The sequence below is a fragment of the Corvus moneduloides genome, chromosome 8 (assembly GCF_009650955.1).
Source record: "Corvus moneduloides isolate bCorMon1 chromosome 8, bCorMon1.pri, whole genome shotgun sequence".
Taxonomy (NCBI): Eukaryota; Metazoa; Chordata; class Aves; order Passeriformes; family Corvidae; genus Corvus; species Corvus moneduloides.
Genome location: NC_045483.1, coordinates 3,242,837 through 3,264,688, shown reverse-complemented (window position 1 = coordinate 3,264,688; position 21,852 = coordinate 3,242,837). Strand labels below are relative to the sequence as shown.

The following is a 21,852-nucleotide window of genomic DNA, read 5'->3' as shown; positions in this document are numbered from 1 at the left end:
ATTTGGATTAGTTCTGCTTCTTATTATTGTAAAATATATTTCAACTATAAACTTAAATCCTGTTTATATTGGGGAAAAATATTTTTAATGTAGATTACGATGTTGATGTTTTCCCCCCAATTATTTTCTTCCGGGAGAGAGTGGAACAGAAACAACATGCCAAATGTAATTTCTGGCAAAACCTGTAAGATGCAGCAGTGTGGGAAAGGCTATTTCTCTTTCAAAGGCAAAGGAATCCTACCCCTGGTAGTGAAAAATCCTCTGGAGAACAAATACATCTCTTGTTAATGGAGAGAGCAGGTATCAGGACACCCAGCCTTTATACCTCGCTCTGCCACTGTCAGAAAGTAAATTGCTTAATTTCTTACTTGCCGATTCCCCTTCCATCAAGAGGGATATAATAATATACACCTCTCACACTGGGATGGTGTTAAGATTAATCAGTGTTTGTCATATGTTTTCAGGTGACAAGGTACAAAGCTACTGGGAGGATAAATGCTCCTGCCCTCCCTGCCTGGGCTTTCAAGGACTGCGTGTGATTGTGCTTAATGACCCCCAAAGCTCAGAAAGCCTCTCCCGAACATCCTCCGCCCATGTTCAGCTTGCAGGATGCCAAGGAAGCAGAAATGAGCTTACTCTGTACTGTGGTGTGCCATGGATGCTGTGGAGAAGAAAAGGAATGGGATGCAGTGTGAGGAATGCACACACACACATACACAAACGCACACAAATTGAAAAGAAAAAAAATTAAATAAAAAAAGGGAGAGGAAAAGCAGCAAGAAAATGTTCCAAATCCTTTGAAACTACTGCATTTGCTAAAATTTGGCTCTGCAAAATCTCCCTCACAGTGGCAATAAGCACTCTGCCTAGATGGACTTTTTAACAGTCTCCTGAAATTAAGGGAGCACAAAGAGAAAATTAGCAGGATTGTGCTGGAATAATTTTCAATAATCAAAGGAGCAGCACAGCATCTGAAAGCACTCAGCGCTTGAAGCCCTGCCACATGCTTTTACCAATTTCCAAACCAAAAGCATCGATGCTTTGTAACTTCAACAAAACGCTCACAAACACCAACTTGGTGCATTACAACAAAACACTCTTAAGATCAGCCGGTTATTAAACAATCATTGCCTCATGGAACTCTGCATTTTGATGACTTTAAAGCAAAAAAACCAAAAGCTTATGTCCGTTTGTAACTCAATCCCTCAGCGCTGGGATAGAATGTGCCACAACCATTGGCGTGACAGGCTCCAGGAATGAAGGAGCACACACTGCCCTGAAATGTGACCCACAAACTGGGACCAGCGACTGGGTTCAGCCACCATTCCCATTAGTGACATACAACTGGGCCCAGGCACACAGAAAATAAAAGGTCAGTATGGGACCCCAACAAACACACAGCAAAGAACCTCCCATGCCAGAGCCAGCAGACGCCTCTCCAAGCTGGTGACACTGTATTGCAGTGCCCTTCTGAATCATTCCCCAGGGATCCCCCCAAAACCCCACAAGCCAGTGTGAGGAGAGAGGATGTGAGACCTTTTCCACTCCCACCAGCCAGCATCGTGCTGAGAAGGTGCATGGAAGCATTTCATGAACAGAAATGAGCGACCTTTCCCTTTATCCCTGTGGACCTGCCTCTCTGCCGCCGTTTTGTGCCAACCTCTGGCTGGAAGGGGTTGGATGTAGGAGATATGCTCCTTCCCACTCTCATGGCCAGCCAGCCACATCTCCAGTCACTGCCACACAACAACTCTCCATCTGGATATCCCCTTTCACAGATGGGTGCCTTACCCCAATCTTCCCTATGATGAGAGGGAATGGCTGGAGCTGTGTTGGGGCAGGGTGAGGTTGGCTATCAGGAGAAGGTTCTTCCCCCAGAGGATGCTTGGCACTGAACAGGCTCCCCAGGGAATGGGCATGGCCCCAAGGCTGTGTTTGGACACTGCTCTCAGGGATGCACAGGGTGGGATTGCTGGGGTGTCTGTGCAGGGCCAGGAGTTGGACTCAATGATTCCTGTGGGTCCCTTCCAGCTCACGACATTCTGTGGTTCTACAAATTATCTTCTGCTTATTTGGGAATGAGGTAGGTGCCGGAAGCACCCCAGCGAGCATGTGGTAACTTATCACCTCATGTTATCATACTCCATGGCAAAGCCTTGGAGGTTGCCCTGAGAAACTGTAGATATCCCATCCCTGGAAGTGTCCAAGGCCAGGTTGGACAGGGCTTGGAGCAACGTGGGATAGTGGAAGGTGTCCCTACCCATGGCAGGGGGTGGAACAAGATGGTCTTTAAGGTCCCTTCTAACTCAAACCATTCCATGATTTGCCATCCAGGAAGAAAATCAAACTGCAGGTAACAAATGCAGGAAGGCAGCAATCATCTAAAACACACTTGCAGCTAAAAAAGAGAAGTGCAGCTGTAAAACACACTTTGAGCCATTGGAATGAGCCTTACAAGCTCTTCAAACTTCAATCAGAAACCATTTTGCCTTTAAGTATGGGGAAACTCCAATAAAAGCTGGCAGAAACAGCACTGTCACATTCCTGCATCAACAAAGGGATAATAAAAATATCAGATGTATCCCTACAGCACACAGCTACACAGTCTCAGGGACTACAGAATAAAAATCAATCTGGATGCTGAACAGTGGGTGAAAAGCAGCAGACAAGGTTCATTGGGCACATCCCTCAACCATTCGCAAAGATCTAATCTACGAATGCTCTTAAAAATAATCCTCCAGAAATCACATCAAGCACCTTGTCTCCAAAACTGGGTATTAGACTTTGAGGTCAAATCTCATCATTTTTAATAAGAATTCAGGATCAAGATTTAAACAGCATGTGTAATGAAAAGCATGGGAATTATGTCTGTCCCAGAAAGCAGTAGAGAAATCCATTGTTAAATGAATATATATTGTAAATCTGAACTCTGCCATGCATGCCTGGGCTTTGCATAAAAAATAATTAATTACTAGACCGTGACATGGCCTGGGGTGATAAACAGGCTCGGGCTCAGGGTGTCTCTGTGCCTTACTTCCCCTGATGATGCCAAGAGTTTGAAACATGTACTTCCTTTTCACACCCATCGCAGATAAAAACCAAAACCAAACAGGAGGAAGTATTACTTTTGCTAAAAAAGCATTTATGTCTTGCTTTTTTGAAAGACTGGTCTTTTGTACTGTTGCATTGCAAATCATCAAAAGTGAGCTGTATCTTAATATGTTCCCTCTTTGTTGAGTCAGTCAAATATCTGTACCATCATCAGCAGCAACACAGTTTTCCCTCTGAAGTGGGTGTCAATCTATAACTAAGGCTATTTTGTGAACTTAACCTGAGTTTTGAGGTGCTAGATGGCAGCAGAGAGTGTTTTGTTTTAAATAAAAATTAAAAAGATAATAAAAAAAAAAAAAAAGAAAAACCAAATTAATACTGTTAAGCTAATGGGCTATATAAAAGTGTCACTAAGAAATGATCAATGTCCTGCAATTTTAAGAAATGCAAAACCAACTCAAAACTTGCTCTTTGAAGAAAGCTCTCTAATGAAAACCTTCACTGTTTCGGCACTTCGATCCATTACATCTGTTTGTGGAGAGCAAAAAATATAAAAGAAAAGTTGTGTAATGTGTTTCCCTGCAGCTTTATTTTAGTATAGCCAGATGTCCTACGCCTGTCAAAATATTTACCAATAAATTTTCAGGAAATCAGGATAAATTCGAAAAGACTGGCCCAGATCCAAACAGCACCAGTCCCTGAAATAGGGTAACTTGGGAGTCAGATAGAAGTTTTTTTCTGGTATTTTGAAGGAAAACCCATCCTGTTCTCATGTGCCCCCGAGGACTGATCATTTCTCATCACATATTTGGAAGCAGCCAACTTCTACCCCCTGGATGCTGGAGGCAGCTTCTGCAGCGCTCCCACATTCCGGAGCTCGGGAAGAGGCGCCAGGGCTGCCCCGAGGCCCTGCTCCAACAACCCCTTCCCAGTGAATATTCTGGGAATATTACCACTTTTCTGAGTAATCTTTAAATGAGGGGGAGGATTTAGAGTAAGAAGAAAAAAAACCCAGATATGATGACAACATGTTAATCCCTAAACCAGTTAATTTAAACGGGAAATGTGGTAAGGATGAAAATTAAGTTGATGGTATTGAAGTCATCAGCTGTAATTGTTTCTTAATTAATGACATGAAGTTGTAAACCGTGTTACACAGAACCTTGTCTGGAGGCAGGGGAAAATGGAAAAATACAAGGCAGAATTAAGAGACATGTATTAAGTTCCCATCAATGGGGGTTTAAACACAAGGAGAACACAGCAGAAGAATTTTTTCCTATTTTGGTGCATACGGCCCTCCAGTCCAGGGAAAGGGGAGCTCCCCCTCCTGCAACAGCTTGAGCCACACATCTACTATGATGCACACCAAATTAATGGAATTTTTGTCTGCAACCTTATCTAAATGTGTCTTACTCTTTCCTGGATGCCTGGGGCATTTTGTCAGGCTGGCTCTGTATCTGGCTCGAGTCCTACATCTTGTCATGCACATTCCCCTACGGAAGTCACAGGAGGGAATGCACAGGAAAAACATCCACACAGGACTGGAAGCTACTGGAGCAGCCTGTGCCTCCATGCAAGGAGAACAGCACACCCCTGGATACAAGCTCCATCCCAAAGCACAAGAAGGACTCTTACGAGCATAGAGAGTTCTTGATTCAGCACAGCAAAAGGGTTGAAATTCATGGAGTAAGGTCAATAAGCTTGAATAATATCTGTAAGCTCACTGAGGCTGCTTGAACTTTCTACATCCACATGATACTGTCCAATTTAAAAAAATAAAAAATCATAAAATTTTAACAGAACCTATTAATGACAAGTAATTCCCAAACCTGCCAAGCCTCTATCAGAGAAGGGATAATTAAGAGCACTACTTTTTCACTGGTAAAAAGAGGTGTAATCCAGCTTTTCTAGGAATTAGAAGTGATTTTCTGAAATCTTCATAAAGGCCATAGAACTTAACGTTGGAAAAGCGAAACACCAGGAGCAGCCAGACAGATCTTCAGTTTGCACAAATCAGCACAGGGTGCAATGGCAGAAGATCTGAGAAGCTAACACTGCTTTTTCTCTAGGCTAAATGTGGTAAGCAACCCTTCCTTAAAAGCCTGACAGTTTATGTGCTTTGAGGTGGAAACTTAAAAAAAGAAAAAAAAAGTACAAAAAGCTTTCTCATGGGGGGGAAATCCTCGTACTGTGTTTTATATTCATGGAACAAAGAAACTCAAATCCACTAGATACAAAAGGTCTACATTTATTCTAAATAAGTCACTTTTACTCAGGACAAGCGGTTTCTTCCGTGCCTGATATCATCTTTAACTCATTGTTTCTCATCAAATGCCTAGTGGTGATAAGGATTTCCTGAGATAAGATGATTCTATTTCTAAGCAGTAAAATAAGTATTATCAGATTCTACTTGGTGTGCAAATTTGCAAGAATGGAAGAAAATATCTCCACCCAAATATCAAATGTACTCATTTTGGCTACTGTTACATTATACAAAGCAGCAAGAATTGGAGGCAGCCACTTTCCAGAATTGCAGTTTTAAAGTATATTTTCCCTTTTGGTTCCAGGAGCAAGGTTCCTCTATTTTTTAGCATGGATGGACTGTGGTTATTGAATGAGAACCTGTTCCACAGTCTGCTGTCAGTGGTGTGTGAGCCCAGACCGCAGGGACGCATTGTTCAAATACTCCTGAAAAGCCAGAAACATCACAATTCTTCAGGGGCGCTTTTATTGAAGGTTAGTGTGGGTTTTTTTAACAATAAGAAAGTGCACAATAAGCAGTAATTGACATTGTGATTATTAAGTCCACTTCTATGGAGGATAAACTGAAATAAGGAGGTAAAATGCAGCCCTGCCATAGCTCCAGGTAGGTACCAGAGTACCTACCATTACATAGTGTATTTACTCAAATATCACTGGACATGGTCTGCATTGACTTCTGTCACAGGGGGAAAAGTAGAACACAACATTTCTGTCCACCCTTGAAATGAATTAACCAGTCTCATGCAGCCACGGCAGAGATAACTTTCGTGATGTTGAAAACATCCATTCCTACCCCAAATTCCTTCCTCCATTTCACACTATCACCTAGGTTGGAAAAGACCTCTGACATCAGCTAGACCGAGCTGTACCCGATGCCCACCTTGTCACCAGCCCAGAGCCCTGAGTGCCACGTCCAGTCCTTCCTTGGACAGCTCCAAGGATGGGGACTCCAAACCTCCCTGGGCAGCCCCTTCACCCACCCTGTAATTCCATGATCCCAGCTGGACAGTGTGTCATGGGAAGGTGCCTATTCAAGGTCTGCAGACAAATTATTGCATCAAGGACTCAGACCCACCCAAGAGGCTTCTAACCACACTGGGGTCACATTCCCACTGAGAAACAAGGATTTGTGGAGAGTCAAGGCCACACACAGATACCACAGTGGCTGGAAGGTAAATACATGAGGAATTCCCACAGGAAGTATGAATTATGGGTAGCACCACAGAAGCCTCAGCCAAAGAGGACACCATGGTGCCACTCAGAATGTAAGGCAGTTAAGTCAAAAAGCCAGGGACTCATGCATTAAGCACTGAAAAGTATTATGTGACTGTGCTGGCATTTATCAGCCAGCAGACATATCAAAGGATCTGAAAGAAAACAAAGAATACGGATGGCTTGTCTGCCCTGCAAACAGTTCTATTTTGCAAAGTACAGGCAACTTTGGTGGCACAAACTGACACGTAAGGACATGATTTCCCACTAGATAATGACAAATCCTGGAGCAAAAACTGTCAGAAAATGTCTGGGCTCACTTGGCCTTGCAATTATTTTTTCACTTTGCTTCTTGCTCATCTCAGGGCTGCCACTTTTGGGGCATGTGCTGAAAGCTTTACTGACTCATAAATGTTAGTGCAAACTGTAACCTCTAAAGCCAGGCATTCCCATTCCATGGCACTGGTGTTGAAGACAGGCTAGCGGGGCTGCAGTGGTCCGGAGCACAGGCAGCACTTGGGATCATCACAGAGGAATTCAGCGGCGTTGGGAAACCCGTGTTCTACACACAGACAAGATGCTGCCGTCCTGCATTTGGGAAGTGCCACCACTGCTGCCTTGTCCCTGATGGGTTTTGACACTCAACAAGGCAATGACACAGCACCATAGCACCTTCTCCTCTGCCTGCTCCCACAGACACAGCCAGCACTGCGGATGGGCTGCTCCTCACTCCCTGCCTAGCTCCTGGTGATGTTTAATATTTGTTTAACCATATTGACAGAAGCACAGGATAAAGATCAGCTGAGCAAGCAGCAAAAATGATGCTGCAAGTTATTTCCTTGCCTGGGAATGCCGTGTGCGAGCACTGGAGTCCCATGGGAGGGATGGACACCATGCACCAGGAGTGCCATGCTCTTCTGAGTGTGGGGTTTCTTGGAGGCACTGTCACACACCTTGTTCTGCCACAGGTAGCACAGAAAAAATTACATCTAATCTCTCTGTTGTTGCTTCCTAAATGAAAGGCAAGGGAGCTTCTCCCCTGAGGGCTTTTCTGCCATTTCTTTGAAAGGAAACTGCACCAGATTTGGGAAAAAGCCCACTCCTACACACTGCAACTTGGCTGCAAAATTCAGGCCCTTTTTATCCCAGGCAGAGCAGGCGGGTCTGGCAGCTCCACATCCATGGCTGCAGGACTGTGCCTCGGCTTTGTTTCACATACAGCAAAGCCAACAGCCCTCCCTCTCCATCTCCCACTCGGACGTGGCTCCACAATTTTTACTGGTTTGTTCTTTTTTTTTCATACACCCCGAGGTAAAAACCCCATGGTGGAATGGAAAATTTCAGCTCAAAAAAAAATTTAAATGTGGCAAAATCACAAGCTCATGGGAACAGGACCAAAAAGAGGGGCTGCTGGACAAGTCTGACTCCACACAGCACCAGCAGCTCCACCTCTAAAGCATACTTTGACCCACTATGGAATAAGACACAATTCCACAAACTGGAACTATGTAAACCACTCTGTATACATTATTTGCAAAAGCCCCAGCCATTCAATGGGTCCATGCTTCCACCCATACGGATCCAATTACAGAAGAGGCACCCAAAGTCTCTGGGACAACCAGAAGAGAAAGAAATGGGTAAGCCACGACCACTTTGAGCACAGTCCAACTTCACTTGATTTGGATGAGCATCACCAACCCACTTAATTGTTGACAGACTATTCAAAATGTCTTTGCTGCAGGCTGCTGCCCTGAAATTCCTTTATCCCCTCAAGCCCGGACCTTTATCTCACCCATACTCCTCTACAGATCAGAATTTGTGACCTGGTCAAAAAGCTCACATCTTCAAACCAGCCTGCTCAGAGCAAAAAGTAACGCTGTCATACAAAGATGTCATAAATATATATTAAACCCCAAAACTAGAGGAACTGGTGAAGCTGAGCCATGCACTGAGACTGCATAGCTCCTCTCTTTGCAAGACTCGTAAACCTGCCTGTAAAGGCTGTGAACTGGCTTTTTAAACAATAGCACCTCCTTGTATGGCTTAGATTATTTTTCCACGCCAGATGCACGTTTAACAGAGTAACACAAACACTGCAACTCCTTAATAAACTCTTTTAATGCTCCAGCAGTTTGTAAGGCATTTCCCTCAACATGTGTCTGGTTATGGTTTCAGTAAGCCTGCAGGAAGAAGAATCTGTCTGGCAGTTTGGACAGTGATTACGACATGTAGCCTGAGGATATTTCACCTCCAGACCTGCCACCATCCTGCTGCACGGAATAAAGTCCATTCCTAGCAGAGTCTGCAAGGGTTTGTGTGGGGAATAGTAAAAGGGATGGTATATGCAACTTCAGGAAAAGCACAGAAATCCACCTCTGTGCTACCAGACATTTGGTCTTTCATCAGGTAAATGCAGCTTTGTATCCCATTCACATTTAAAGAGAAAAGCTCCTTAAGTGCTTCCACAGAACAGGAAATCGTTAAAAGCAACTATTTTGGACCACATTGCCCTAAGGTTGATGGAGCAATAGATTCCTCTCAGTGAACACAATTCTGTTAGCAAAGACTCCTCTCCTCCATCTGCTGAGCTAGTTCCCCAATTTCTCATCACTGATTATTCCATATACCTTTAATGACAAAACTGAGGAAAGTGATCATTTTTTTTCAAAGTGTGTTTTCACAGCAGCTGCAATGGCCCCTTTCAGTGCTCTTCTATGCTATAATCCAAGATTAGGAGCCTGTAATAAAAAATAGCCATCAGAGAGGCCAGTAGAGTATTCAGCTGTCCTACAAATGTAGTATTTTGGCAGATCCGAAGCTTTTTGCATTTTTCAAGGTAATTTTTACAATGCTCCTCACATTCAGTCCTTGTCTGCTGCTCACAAATACAACACAACGGCGTCTTGCAATGGTGACTCCCATCATTTCCATCAAATCACAAACCCAGCGGCAAATGACAAAGTATACTTAAAAAAGTTATGTCTCCTGCACATTTACAGATTAGAAAAGAAGATCTTTTGACCAAGAAAGAAGAAAAAAGCTCATATATCAGAGAAAAAGAATCTAAACTTCAATCACATCTAAAGCTCCGTTAGCAGGTTTGTCGTACGATCCTTTTGAATTTCTTGTACACTCAGCAACTAGATCTGATGGTAAACATCAAACCAGGAAGGCAGCTTTTGAAAATCCAGGCTCAGCTGATAGAACTCTTTTAAGTCAAGTTCAAAGTAAGTTTTGAAGATGAGATAGTGTGCTACACCTGAGTGTTTATGACATTCTGTAGGAGAAGGAGGCAGCTCCATACTGCAGCGTACCCTGGATACTCCCTCCTAACTCATCTCCTCTGCTTTGTCTCCCCTTTTCCAAAATGAACAGGGCAAAATTAATAGAGGTAAGTAACTTATGATGAGTTTAAAGCAGCAGCAGTGGAGAGTAAGCAATATATAACACAGAACGGTCAAGGCAAAACCCACCCTTGTCCTGCTGATCAGCATTTCACACTCACTGAAACTCCACAAAGCCCCACACATTTTGCTCAAATGGATGCAGCACAACTCCCCTGTGAGCTCTGTGCTTTCATCCACCACCAAATCCTATTTCACCTTGTTGGCATTCAAGTAATACTGCAAATTGTTACCCTGCAGGCCACTTTCCATCTCCTTAAGAGCAACTGAACACTGGAACTCCTGAAGAGACATAAGATATTCTTCCTAAAATAACACTCTGCTCTGCATTTGTTGCTGATGGCAAAACTTGCACGAGCATTGGAGAATTATTGGAGTGGACACCAAAAAGTCAGAGCTTGTTTGCCGTCACTTATTTCAAGTAGCTTACACCATGTGAGCTGCAATAGAAAATGTTTCCTAAAAACTTTTTCTGCTGGAAAATTGATCTACAAGGTAACAGTCACCTGTGCCGTGACACTGTAACACACCATGAATGAAGAATTACAGCAAACCTGCCTGACCCCACACACCAACCAAAGAAAAGCTGTTACAACAATGTGCTCAAAACCACTGGAACAACCCCTCTTAAATTTTCCATCAATTTCTTACAGGATGATAGTAAATGTATTTTAAATTGGGACCGACCAAATCATTTTAGTAGAAATTAGGATACGAGGAGGTGACCTGGTCTTATTCACAGGACTACTACACATGACTTCCAAGTGAGTAGCCAAAACTGTGTGAATGTATTTTGAGCCTACAGAGAAGACAAGGAATCCAGCCCTGGCTTTGGATCTCTTTATGCCTAAGTACTGAAAGAAACAAGGAAAAATCAGATATTCTACTCTAATCATCTGTCAGACAAATGAGAGCACACTCTTACCTTCACAAATTCTGTCCAGTCGCTGCCGCTTGACTTTGTGTTTATCCACAAGTGCCATTCTTGATGGGATTTTGCAACTTTCTGACTCAAAAAGCACAGCAGTCCCCCAGGAACTTAGGAGAACTCACAGGAATTGGTGTGCATACCGCCACTGTGGATCCTGCAGAGAAAGGAGAGGATTCATAAGATTTGTGGACTTCTCATCCTGGAAGTGCTCCAGGCCAGGGTAGATGGGGCTGACAACCTGGGATAGTGGAAAGTGTCCCTGTCCATGGCAGGGGGTGGAATGAGATGGGCTTGAAGGCCCCTTCCGGCTCAAACCAGTGTGGGATTTCCAGCACACCAGGTGAGATCTGCCTGTGCCCAACAGCAGAGCAGGTTTTGGAAAGGACAGCTGTGAGTTTGCATCCCACCAGTCACACATCTGGCACCACAAATCAGTCTCTTTATCCTCCCTGCAATCCCAAAAACCAGCCTCGTACACAAGAACTGCCAAAGCCCTGCATGGGCTTTCCAGTTTTATTTCTCACTTTAAAATCTATTCCTAGCAGATAAAATCCATTAGGTTATTTTGTAGGCTCACATATGCTGAAAGATTCTTAGAGAGTATATAAAACAAGGAGAGTAGGTTTTGCTTTGCCAGTACTTTCACACACAAACCACTTTCATATTTAAGCCTTGCCCTGTAAAAGTCATCAATGGACCTTGAATTTGCAAGAAGACCTTGATGTTTATTCCAGCTGTCACTGCAGTCTGTCCTTGCCCTCATACTTGAAGGGCCAGCATTAAACTTCGGGTGCCTTTTCTAGTGCACACATTTTCAATGCCAGTGAGATAAAATGATCCATGAAGCCACGTCTGTGGCTGCTTGACAAGAAATGCTCTCCAAAGAGACAACAGCTAAAGGTTTTCTGCATTTTGGTGGCACAGTGGAAGACCCTTAATGGAGACTCTCAGGTCTGATGCGTTTTGCTCCTACAGAGAGCCAAAAGTTTGTTTAATCCCTGAGCACTCTGGCCTCAGCTCAGCTGCAGCCTCTAAATCTGCTGTTGTGGTACTTCACCAGGTTTGATTTTTTTGATGTAAAACCCAGGTGTGAGTTTTTCAAAGCAAGTTCCACAACAGTATTCATGAATCAAGACATGGAGGAAGAGGCCTCATGCTGACAGCTGAATTCCAACAATCCAACATAACAGGCACTAATATTTTATGTGACTGCTGATTCAATATCCTCTTTTGTATTTTAAGGTGAAGACAGATGACCCTGGTAACAGCTACAAACCTTCCCAAGGAGGGATCCTGCTCAAGGAGGAGGCCTTTGCTCCCCACCAGCCATCCACCACCCACTGAAAGGCACTAAAAGAACAGAATTAGTGTAAATCTGTGATTTCTAGAAGCAAAGCACAGCACCACATTTTCGGAGGCTTTTCAAAGAGAGGGGAAGAGGAAGGCAGGAATGACTGTAAGCACAGCAAGAAACCCTCTCCTGAGTGTCCACCTGTATAACTCTGAAAAGTCCCAACCTCTCCGCCTACATACACTAGAGAGGGTTAAAAAATTGAATAAATTCTGAAAAGCCAGCAGTAACCACAAACTTGGCACCACTCGTTCAAACTGACCCCCAAACAGCTCCTCCCCAGCAGGTGAATTTTCACACTGCAGCATTTGCAAAAAAAATTTTTGTGACAAACCAAAAAAAGCCCAGTTCACAAAATGCAGGATACAAGAGAAGACACCACACCAGAAAATCCAGGTTGATGTCCAGAAGTTGACCTTGGGCAATGTTTGTAACCTGGAGTTTTGCTTCCCCTTGTGCAGAGCAGCAATAGCAACACTTAACCCATCCTCTGGAGCACTTCAGGTTCTGCAGGTTTACGTAGCCCAATCAGGCATTTCTACTTTGCATTTTATTCCTCTGCACCAGTGCTGGCTCTCCTAAAAACACTCCAATAACTTCCCAGAAAACCCAGTTAACCAGTGCAGTAGGCTGAGCACGTGAGGGGTAAAGGCTCTAACAAAGCCACCGCACGCCGGGATGACAATTTCATGGAGATTACTGTTATTATTATAAATGGTTATCAATTATGCATCACATTGATAGTTAATTTCCAAAAGGAAAAGCCTCGTGTCGGTACAGCTGAATTCCAACTAAGGGATGATCGGCGATTTCCTGGTAGTTAATGGCCAATTTCCCAGCAGCACAACTGCAGCATAATCGCTGAGATTTATAGCAATAATTAATTGATTTTTTTTAAACATAGGGATGCTACAGAGCACGATTCCCACTCATATTAAAAATTAATGCAACATTCTAGAAGACGCAGAAAACTTCCATTCCGGAGGCAGAAGCTTGGTACGGTCAAAATATTTCATGCAACAAAAATTAAGCTGTTAGTGTAGCTAAAAACTGAGCAGCTAATGGCATTTCCATGATCAACATTTACAGGCACACACATGATTTTTTTACCTCTTTTACATCCCATTCCACTTGCAGGGAAAAATACCAGGTTATTAAAAAAAAAATCACATCAGAAGAGAAAAAGTTACCATTTCGTTCTGAAAACATTCAAATGGTTCATTATGTTGGGGCTGCAACTCTTTCCCCCTTGACTTCCCCAAACAAAACCAATTTAAAAAGTGTACTTAATTCTGACAGAGTGCATTTTCTGATGGACAAATGCATCCATTAAAGTTTTTTTTCCCCAGCCATCTCAATTCCCTGCATTACTCCCTGGAGGAAAACTTCCTACAAAAGAAACTAATAACAATCAGAGAAATTACTGCTCATCAGAGTCCCACGCAGCTTAATGTAATGCCCATGAATGAGCTCCTTCCTAATGACATGAACTGCCCCATCTTTGTCTGACAGGTGTCCGTGGTGGTACCAAGCAGCAGTAAAAGCCCAGCTCAGAAGACTTATTAAAAATGTGGCAGGAGCTGCTGAGCAGGATTTGGCAGGGATGGATAAAATGGAGAAAAGCAGATGTGTGAGGCACAGAAACAAGAGGATATTCCCCAGCCTTTGCATGAGGCTGTAATTAAGAAAGCAGTTCTTCCATTTGTGGGATGGAGGACGCAATTAGTTGTGCACCCAACTTTAATCTATCCCCAGTGGTTTCTACGGCCAACCCAATCTCAAAACAATCACAAGGCCAAATGTCCCCCATAATAAAATAAATACAATCAGGCTAGGCAGAACAAAAATCATGGTCAGCAATTAAAAGACAAGAAAACATCATTGTCTAAGGAAATTTGAGAGGGAGAGGCACATGCACAAAAATTGTACTTCATCTTCAGCAAGATTAGGAAACAAGTGGAGTGATTTACATACAGTAATTGCATGGCCGTGTTAGCCTCCAACAGTGTCTTTCAAAATGTAAATTTTGTTGAAAACACTTGGACGCGATGATAGCCCAGTAGCTATTTATTTATTTAAGGAAGGACTTTACTTAAATAAAACACTTTAGGAAAAACCCCCAATCCTGACGTAACACATTTAAATAGCTTCTGAATACTGTCTGTTAAAGAGATCCATGAGCCAGAAAATGAGTGAGAGCAGAGAAAGCTGTATTAGGGCTTTTTTTATCCCAACTTTTGATGGAAAACGAAAATAAATAAAGGTGATTTTCCAAAATAAGATGCACTGTTAGACAAAAGTAAGAGAAAGGGGAATTTGTGAAGAACATCCTGTCTTCTAAGCTCTCTCTCTCTCAACTTGCACTGTTTTATCATCTTTTTATGGCACATGGAGGTAGGACAGGAGCACACACATCAACCACAGGACCACAGAAGGGTTGGTTTGGGTTGGAAGGGACCTTAAAGACTATCCAGTTCCACCCCCTGCCATGGGCAGGGACACCTTCCACTATCCCAGGCTGCTCCAAGCCCCATCCAACCTGGCCTTGGACACTTCCAGGGATGGAGCATCCACAGCTTCTCTGGGCAGCCTGTGCCAGTGGGGAACATCCATGTTAGAGCATCCATCACAGGCACTGCCACCAAACCATCCAGCACCTGGCAGGTGATTCACAGAAGCCCTTTCCAGTGCTCCAGACACAACATCTCACACGTTCCCTGTCTGTGCATAGCCTTGGGAAAGCAGGATGGTGTCCCATACACCCTGTTCTGTGACAAACCAACTGACTACATTTTCTACCCTCTATGAAATATGGCAGCAACAAAATGGAGATTCTCTACTACAGAAAACTACCAGCTCCACGAACTGCAAAAGATCCCACTTCCAAACAGCAAAGGAAAATTTCCACCCTTCTTTCCTCACATCTATACTGAGTTTCCACGTGTACAATTCCTTGCTTCAGCAAACCCAGTCCAAATATTTTGATGGTACTGCCAGGTATTTCCTAGGCTCTCGGGAAAAGAGTGGTTTCTGGAGAAGGTTTTGTACTCATGATTACTGCAGGACATCAGTCCTCTCAGCTGGAAGCAGAGCAGGATGCCCAAGCAGAATTGTTGAAGCCCGTATCCACTGATGCCTTGGGCAGCTCTCCCTGTATCCTCAAAGGTCCAGTTTTTCCAAGCTCGATCACACTTGAACTGAGATTTGAATGCCACAACAACCCTCAGAGCTGTGAACTCTTCCAGCCCTGCAGCAGCACCCCTGGGTGTTCACTGTCCTGAGCTCCGGCCATTCCCCCTGCTCAGCGCTTCAGCTGCCGTGGGCAGGGCAGGAAGGGCTGGGAACCCGAGTTCGGCGTAAGAAAGGCAACGAAGGGAAAAGCAAGCAGGAGACACGCAGAGATAATGACAGGGGAGGGAAGCGGACAAAGGAGACGGCACAATGCAGGAGGAACACTTGGAGAACACTCTCTCATCCCTCCTCCCGCCGCCGGCGGCACAGCCGTGAGTGCGATGCCCTGCGCAGCCCCATCACCTCCCTCTCTCTGGGAGACTGCAGGGGAGGGGGGAAGCACGTGGAAGGGAAGGGACAGACAGCACGGCCCTTCTGGGGATGGGTTTTTTGGATATCGTCTTTTAAAGCACAATGAAACCACACGGGAAACTCACAGTGTTAAGACACCATTAAACCAAATAGCCCAGTAGGAACCGAAAATGGATTAAACATTCATACAAATAGTGAGAACAAACAGAATTTCATTACCCAAAATAGGTTTTTTTAAAAATAATGCCTGAGAGATATAAACCCCCCCACTTGGGAAGAGGAATCACAGTTTCTGTGTGGCCAGGGTTTGACTTCTCCCGCTCCATTAAACATGCTCAGCCACTGCATGTGAAATAGGATGCTGGAGGGGGGGGGAAAAGGCTTTTTCTCATTTTTTGGAAGAACTACCCTGGCTGTAAATCACACCTTGGGTTTGGCTGAGGTAGAGTTAATTTTCTTCATGGTAGCTGGTGTGGGGTGGTGGTTTGGCTTTGTGCTGGCAACACGGTTTATAATCCAGGGATGTTTTTGTTCTTGCTGAGCAGGGTTTACAGAGAGTCAAGGTCTCTGCATCTTGTACTGCCCCACCAGTGAGGAGCCTGGGGAGATGCAAGGAGGTGGGAAGGATCACAGCCAGGACAGCTGATCCCAGCTAACCCAGGGATATCCCAGACCACATGGTGTCATGCTCAGCATGTAGAGCTGGGGAAGAGGAAGGAAGAGGGGCGTGTTTGGAGTGTTGGCGCTCGTCTTCCCAAGTCACTGCTATGCATGATGCAGCCCTTCTTTCCTGGGCATGACTGAACTCCTGCCTGCCTTCCCATGGGAAGTGGGGAGTGAATTCCCTGTTTTGCTTTGCTTGCATGCAGGGCTTTTGCTTTCCCTATTAAAGTGTCTTTATCACAACCCACGAGTTTTCTCACTCTTATACTTCTGATTCTCTGCCTCCCATCTCTTGGGAGGGAGGGAGCCACTGCATGGGACTGAGCTGCTAGCTGGGATTAAACTTCAACACTCTCCCAGCAGTCTGCATCCCCCCCCAGACCACCATCACCCTCAAAACAGTGAGGGCAGGACTCTTGCTACGAAGCCATTTTTAATTAGGTTTAATGTTTTTAGCAGTTATTATCATGATTCTGCTGCCACGGAGCATTCGGTGATGTTCTGCATTAAGGCTTCTCCATGGGAATGCCTGGATGCTGCTGGGGGTGGCAGGAAGAATTATTTGTCCAGCTCCTTTTCCAGCCCAGAAACCCAACAACCAAAACCTTACACTTCAACTGCCTTCCTGGTGCCTTCCCCCGAAACCTGCTGGGGGAGGTGCACTCCCGGGAGGCAGGGAAAGCAGGGAAGCAGCAGGTTAAACGCGTTCATGGAGAGCCAGCACTCCCACCTGAGCGCACCTGCTGGTGGCACACAAAGGGCTCTTCCACTCCTCATCACACAGAAAAGGTGAGTAACACCCTTTGCAAGTCTTGTGGTGAAGAAGTGGTAACAATTTTGAGGAACTTGCTATTATATGAGTGAACGAAATGTTCCGTAATGGCATATGAGCCTGCACATCTGCTGCTAAATTAAACACGCTCCATAATGATGCAGACCACATCTTAAAACACTATGCAGCGAAATAAAGACTCTGCCAAAATAATGAGGCTTCAAAGATGACACATAGAGCCTGATCTTGCATCCCTTACAGGCCTTGAAAGTCACAGTGATTATCCCTCAGCAATTCCGCTCCATCAAAGCTACTTGTTGACTCAGGAAAAGAAGAATCACAATTATATATAGGTGCCCTTCAAAGGGAAAAAAGACATATGGGTTTGTAGCATTTTTCTTCCTCTCATCTTAATGATGTGTAAAGCATAAGAGAGGTTTTGGTTTGGAACTGGATTTTTAGAAAAGTTTCGGTAAGAATTGTATGTCAGGCTACAAATTGCTCTCTAGACTGATTCTCGGCAGCCAGACAGATATTATGAAGACCAGTTGAAATGACAATATTCAAGCTGCCACAATAGCCACGGTACAAAAAAGAGGGGAGTGAGACATTCCTTTTATTTTCAACTTCTTTTACCAACTTCAATTTTCAACATCAGTGATTTGCTCTTGACTTTGAGAAAAGAAGATCCTGACATGCTCCCTTGTCAGGCACTAACAGCCCTCCAAAGGTCCTCTGTGGGCTTTCAAGTAAAAACTAGGAAATACCAGAACTAGCACTCCCTTCATTCCTAAAGCTGAAATACAAACAAACAACCCCAACAGACAGCAAGAAAATTGCTTTAAAGAAAATAACTGTCATCTCTCTTTCTGGCACCAGAAGCGAAGCAGGTTGATGCTCTGCTTACCCTCCACCAACAGCCTTCAGAGGCTGGTGGTGGGCAAAACAATAACCAGGAGCTGAACCCCAATTATCCACTTAGCTTTGAGAGTGCCTAATCTATTTGCTAATTAATCATGGGCCTCCTTCAACCTCTCTTATCTTGTTTTTCTAAGTATCTGATGCTGATAACACACACACACACACACACACACACGGATCTTGCAGAAGCACGTAAATGGCTGAAAACTACACTTAACTTTTCAAATAAAACAAGAGGAAATGATACATAAATAATTTCACAGTCTCCAGGGGTCCCTGTCATACTGGAAAATAAAATCTCATTCTGCATTTTACCAAAATTCCTTAAATTACCCATTTTTGATTTGCACCAATCGCAAAGATCAACGCCAGAGAAAGGCGAACCTTCTCTGTTTGCACAGAGCAAAAGCTCTTCTCTACTCAAGCCATTAATTGCTCCCATACCAAAATCAGCACAGCAGATTAGAAATCCTGAGAAAAATGAGTATTTGCCGGTTTGTTGGCTGAGTTATGCAGTTACTTGTCCATTAGAGGGCATTTTATACTGCAGAGTGAAGCGCCGGCAGCTTGGGAACAGCATCACTAACCCCATCTGGAGCTGCTGGAGAACAGTTCCTGTCGACTCTCATTTAGTAATTGCCACTTTTCAACCTTTCCATATGCTGCATATAGATGAGCAAGCAAGAGCAAGGACAAGAGGAAAATAAGATGAAACAGCTATGAAAAAAGTCCTGCTTAAATAAACCCTTTGGTGTGCGGCTATTGTTGCTTCCAAGGTTTGGTTTTGTTCAGTTCACTTCTCAACCCCCACTTTAACACAGCAAACTTCATCCTTTTCACTCTCACAAACAGCACTTTATGTTTTAAATTTTGAACATGATTAAACGAGAACAACCGCAAATTGTGCCGTGGCACCACTACCCATCTCTGGAACTAGAGGGGAGAGCTCATCCATCTCTGGAGCTGAACAAAGGCAAATCCAGCTTCCTCACTGCCATGAGGCAGGACATGGCCACTTACCTTCAGATGTCTCCCTCTGGTTACTACTAATACTGCTAAATGTGAACTGTAAATCGCTTTCCGCTTCTGCTGGCTAGGAAACCACACAAAGCCACCCACTCCCCAGCTCTGGTGGTTTTCCTCTCCCCATCTAAATGCAAATCAAATTAGGAAAGAGGCAGATATCTTGCTATACATCTCCAAATACACGTATGTTTGTAATCAGGGTGGCCGAACTTCCTGAGTACGAGCTGCATACCAAAATCTCCATGGGGCCAGGAGCCACATCCTCTCAACCTCTGTACCCCCTCCTGCCACACACAATCCCGGTGTCCCTGTGAATCCCGGTGTTTCTCCCATCCCCACGACTCCGTGCTGCTGATCCCCCAAGCCCACTTCCCTCCCTGATCCCGGGGCTGGCAGAGGCACCACAGCAGCACCCAGTGCTCCTGCCTTGCAGGATGTGACTGAACATCTGCATGTAGCAAACACTCCTGCAATACTCACAAGTTACTCCTGAATTCCTCCTTGACAGAAAGTTCAAAACAGCAATACAGCAATGCAAACCCAAACCACCCCAGGATCAGTGCATTCCCTTTGCTGCCCAAGCCAAAGGACCAACCCCACAACCAGGACCAATTGTCTTTGAGGCTCTTTCAAGTCCTTTGCTCTGTATCACTCCTAATTAAAAGAAGGATGAGGGCATCCTTACATGCAAAGCCATGGAATACTCAGTGTCCCAAGCTGTAACCAGGTGCTGCTGCATCGGGTTCATGTGACAAGGACATGATGGCACCCACATCCCAGCCCTACAGACTTACAGGATACTCAGCTGGAGTGTCTCCAAGTCTGGAATCCTGCCCTTCACTCCCAATTTCTTAATTCTTCCAGAATCAGCACCAGAAAATTAAATCTTACATGGACACCCACATATACCAGGAAAAGGTAACACCAGCCCACTTCTTCATGTCCCAGTTGAGGGGCAGAGAAGGAACCTTAAGCCCTGCAGGAGATTCCACCATTCACCCAGGAAGGGCCTCACTCACCTGAAGAGCAAAGATGAAGCCCCTCCTGCCCCAGAAAACCAGGAGACTCAGCTTTCCTCCAGCACACTGAACTCCCCCACACATGGCACAAATTCAGTCTTTTTGAATCCCTGTCCTGGGATCTCTGCCTCGACTGGGAATAGTGAAAGGCAGCAGTGACACTCTTCTGTCTCCAGGAAATCTTTGGAGTTATAGTTTGCCCTTTTCTTAGTGCTTATATTTACAAGCCACTCTTACATAAAAAGCACTCATCTGCATTGACTTATTTAGCAACATGAAATAAAATAGCCTGAAGCTATTCATGTTGCTTAACGTACTTTTTTTTAATGTACATGATGCTCTGTGTAAAGGAATATTCAAAGGGGAAAACTGTGTTTTGTTTGTAACACTTATTACTATCACTGAAGGAAATATGTTCTAACAAGTCTCCGAGGGGGGAAACACGTGTAATACCTTTAACAGCTCCGCTAATTCATCTTCTGCTGCCCAATTGCTGGCAAAATCTCAAATGGAAACTCTCAGAATGGAAACATGGAAAAATCCCATTTCTCGTGGTCTGAGACCTGTTCCCACTATACAATCTCTTTCCATCGGAGTGAGTCTTGCTTGTTTTCAGCACACAGCAGCCTTACTCGACAAAAAAAGAAGAGAGTTCAAGAGTTCAAGGCTACGTCTCCATTCAGGCGTACACCCACAATGCGAACCGGGCTCTCCGGCCTGCGCTGGAGGCATTCCTCTCCCTCCACCTACCCACAAAAGGGCCTTATCTGAGGGAAATGAGAAAGGAAGGAAGGGGCAGGATGCAAAGAACAGTGGAGAGGAGAAGAGCCCAGCCAGGTGTTGGGGCATCAAGCACCAAGGAGGGCTTGGATCATGAAATGGGTCAGCAATGAGGATGGAGGGTGGCTTTTGGAGTAATCAAGGGTCTGGGGAGCCCCTGGGGATCTGCCTGCAAAACCCATGCTCCAGACAATACTGAGCTCCACGGGGTCAGGCACAGGCACAGGCAGGATGGAAATGTGAGAGTGTTTCCATGAAGTCCCGTGGGAAAGAGCTCTTCGGGATGTGGGGCAGCTCCGGGACAGCTCAACTGCAGAACGCTGCCTCCTTCCCGCTCCTCCCATCCCTCCATCCCTGCCTCTCCCTTGCTGCTCTTCCAGCATCGCTCACACCGAGTGAAAGGAGAGGGAAGGAGGGAGCCAAGTGAGCGGAAAGAGGTTTAGATTTAGCAATAAATAAGATGAAATAATTCTCCCACCACCAACCTTTAGTCAAGAGTACCCTCTGCAACAACCAGGTTTGCATAATCTACACCTCTTTCTTCCAAGCCTTGCCAGCTCTCTGTAGCAGGGCAATTTTGGAATTTAACAACACTCAGGTTATTGACCTAAATTTATACAGGCTCATCTGGAGCCATAACGGTCCATTGTGTGCCCAGGCCTGCTCGGGACGCCTTAATACACAGATTATTGATGCAATGAACTGTGACGGCTCCTATAGAGCTGTTAGGGTTTATTGTAGCAACACCTACTCGGGGTCCCTTTAATGCGCGGATCGGTGACACAATAGACAGAAGCAGCCACGACTTGGGGATGCATTATCCCACGGATCACTGGCGTGACAGCAATGGCTCCAGCCTCCTGCTTCAGTGCAGCCAGCGGCAAACACGCCGAATCCCCACGTTCCCAAATCCTGGG

The 21,852-nt window shown here is 44.7% G+C and overlaps 1 protein-coding gene across 2 annotated transcripts in view; it reads right to left on the bottom strand.

Annotated features, from left to right (window-relative positions):
• Positions 1-21,852, bottom strand: part of CTBP2 (C-terminal binding protein 2) — a 286,749-nt gene that overhangs the window by 45,733 nt on the left and 219,164 nt on the right. For both annotated transcript variants that reach the window (XM_032115975.1, XM_032115973.1), the window contains one exon: positions 10,855-11,014. In XM_032115975.1, coding sequence (XP_031971866.1) covers positions 10,855-10,912 — 58 coding nt within the window. In that variant the 5' untranslated portion in view covers positions 10,913-11,014. The remainder of the gene's footprint in view (positions 1-10,854; positions 11,015-21,852) is intronic.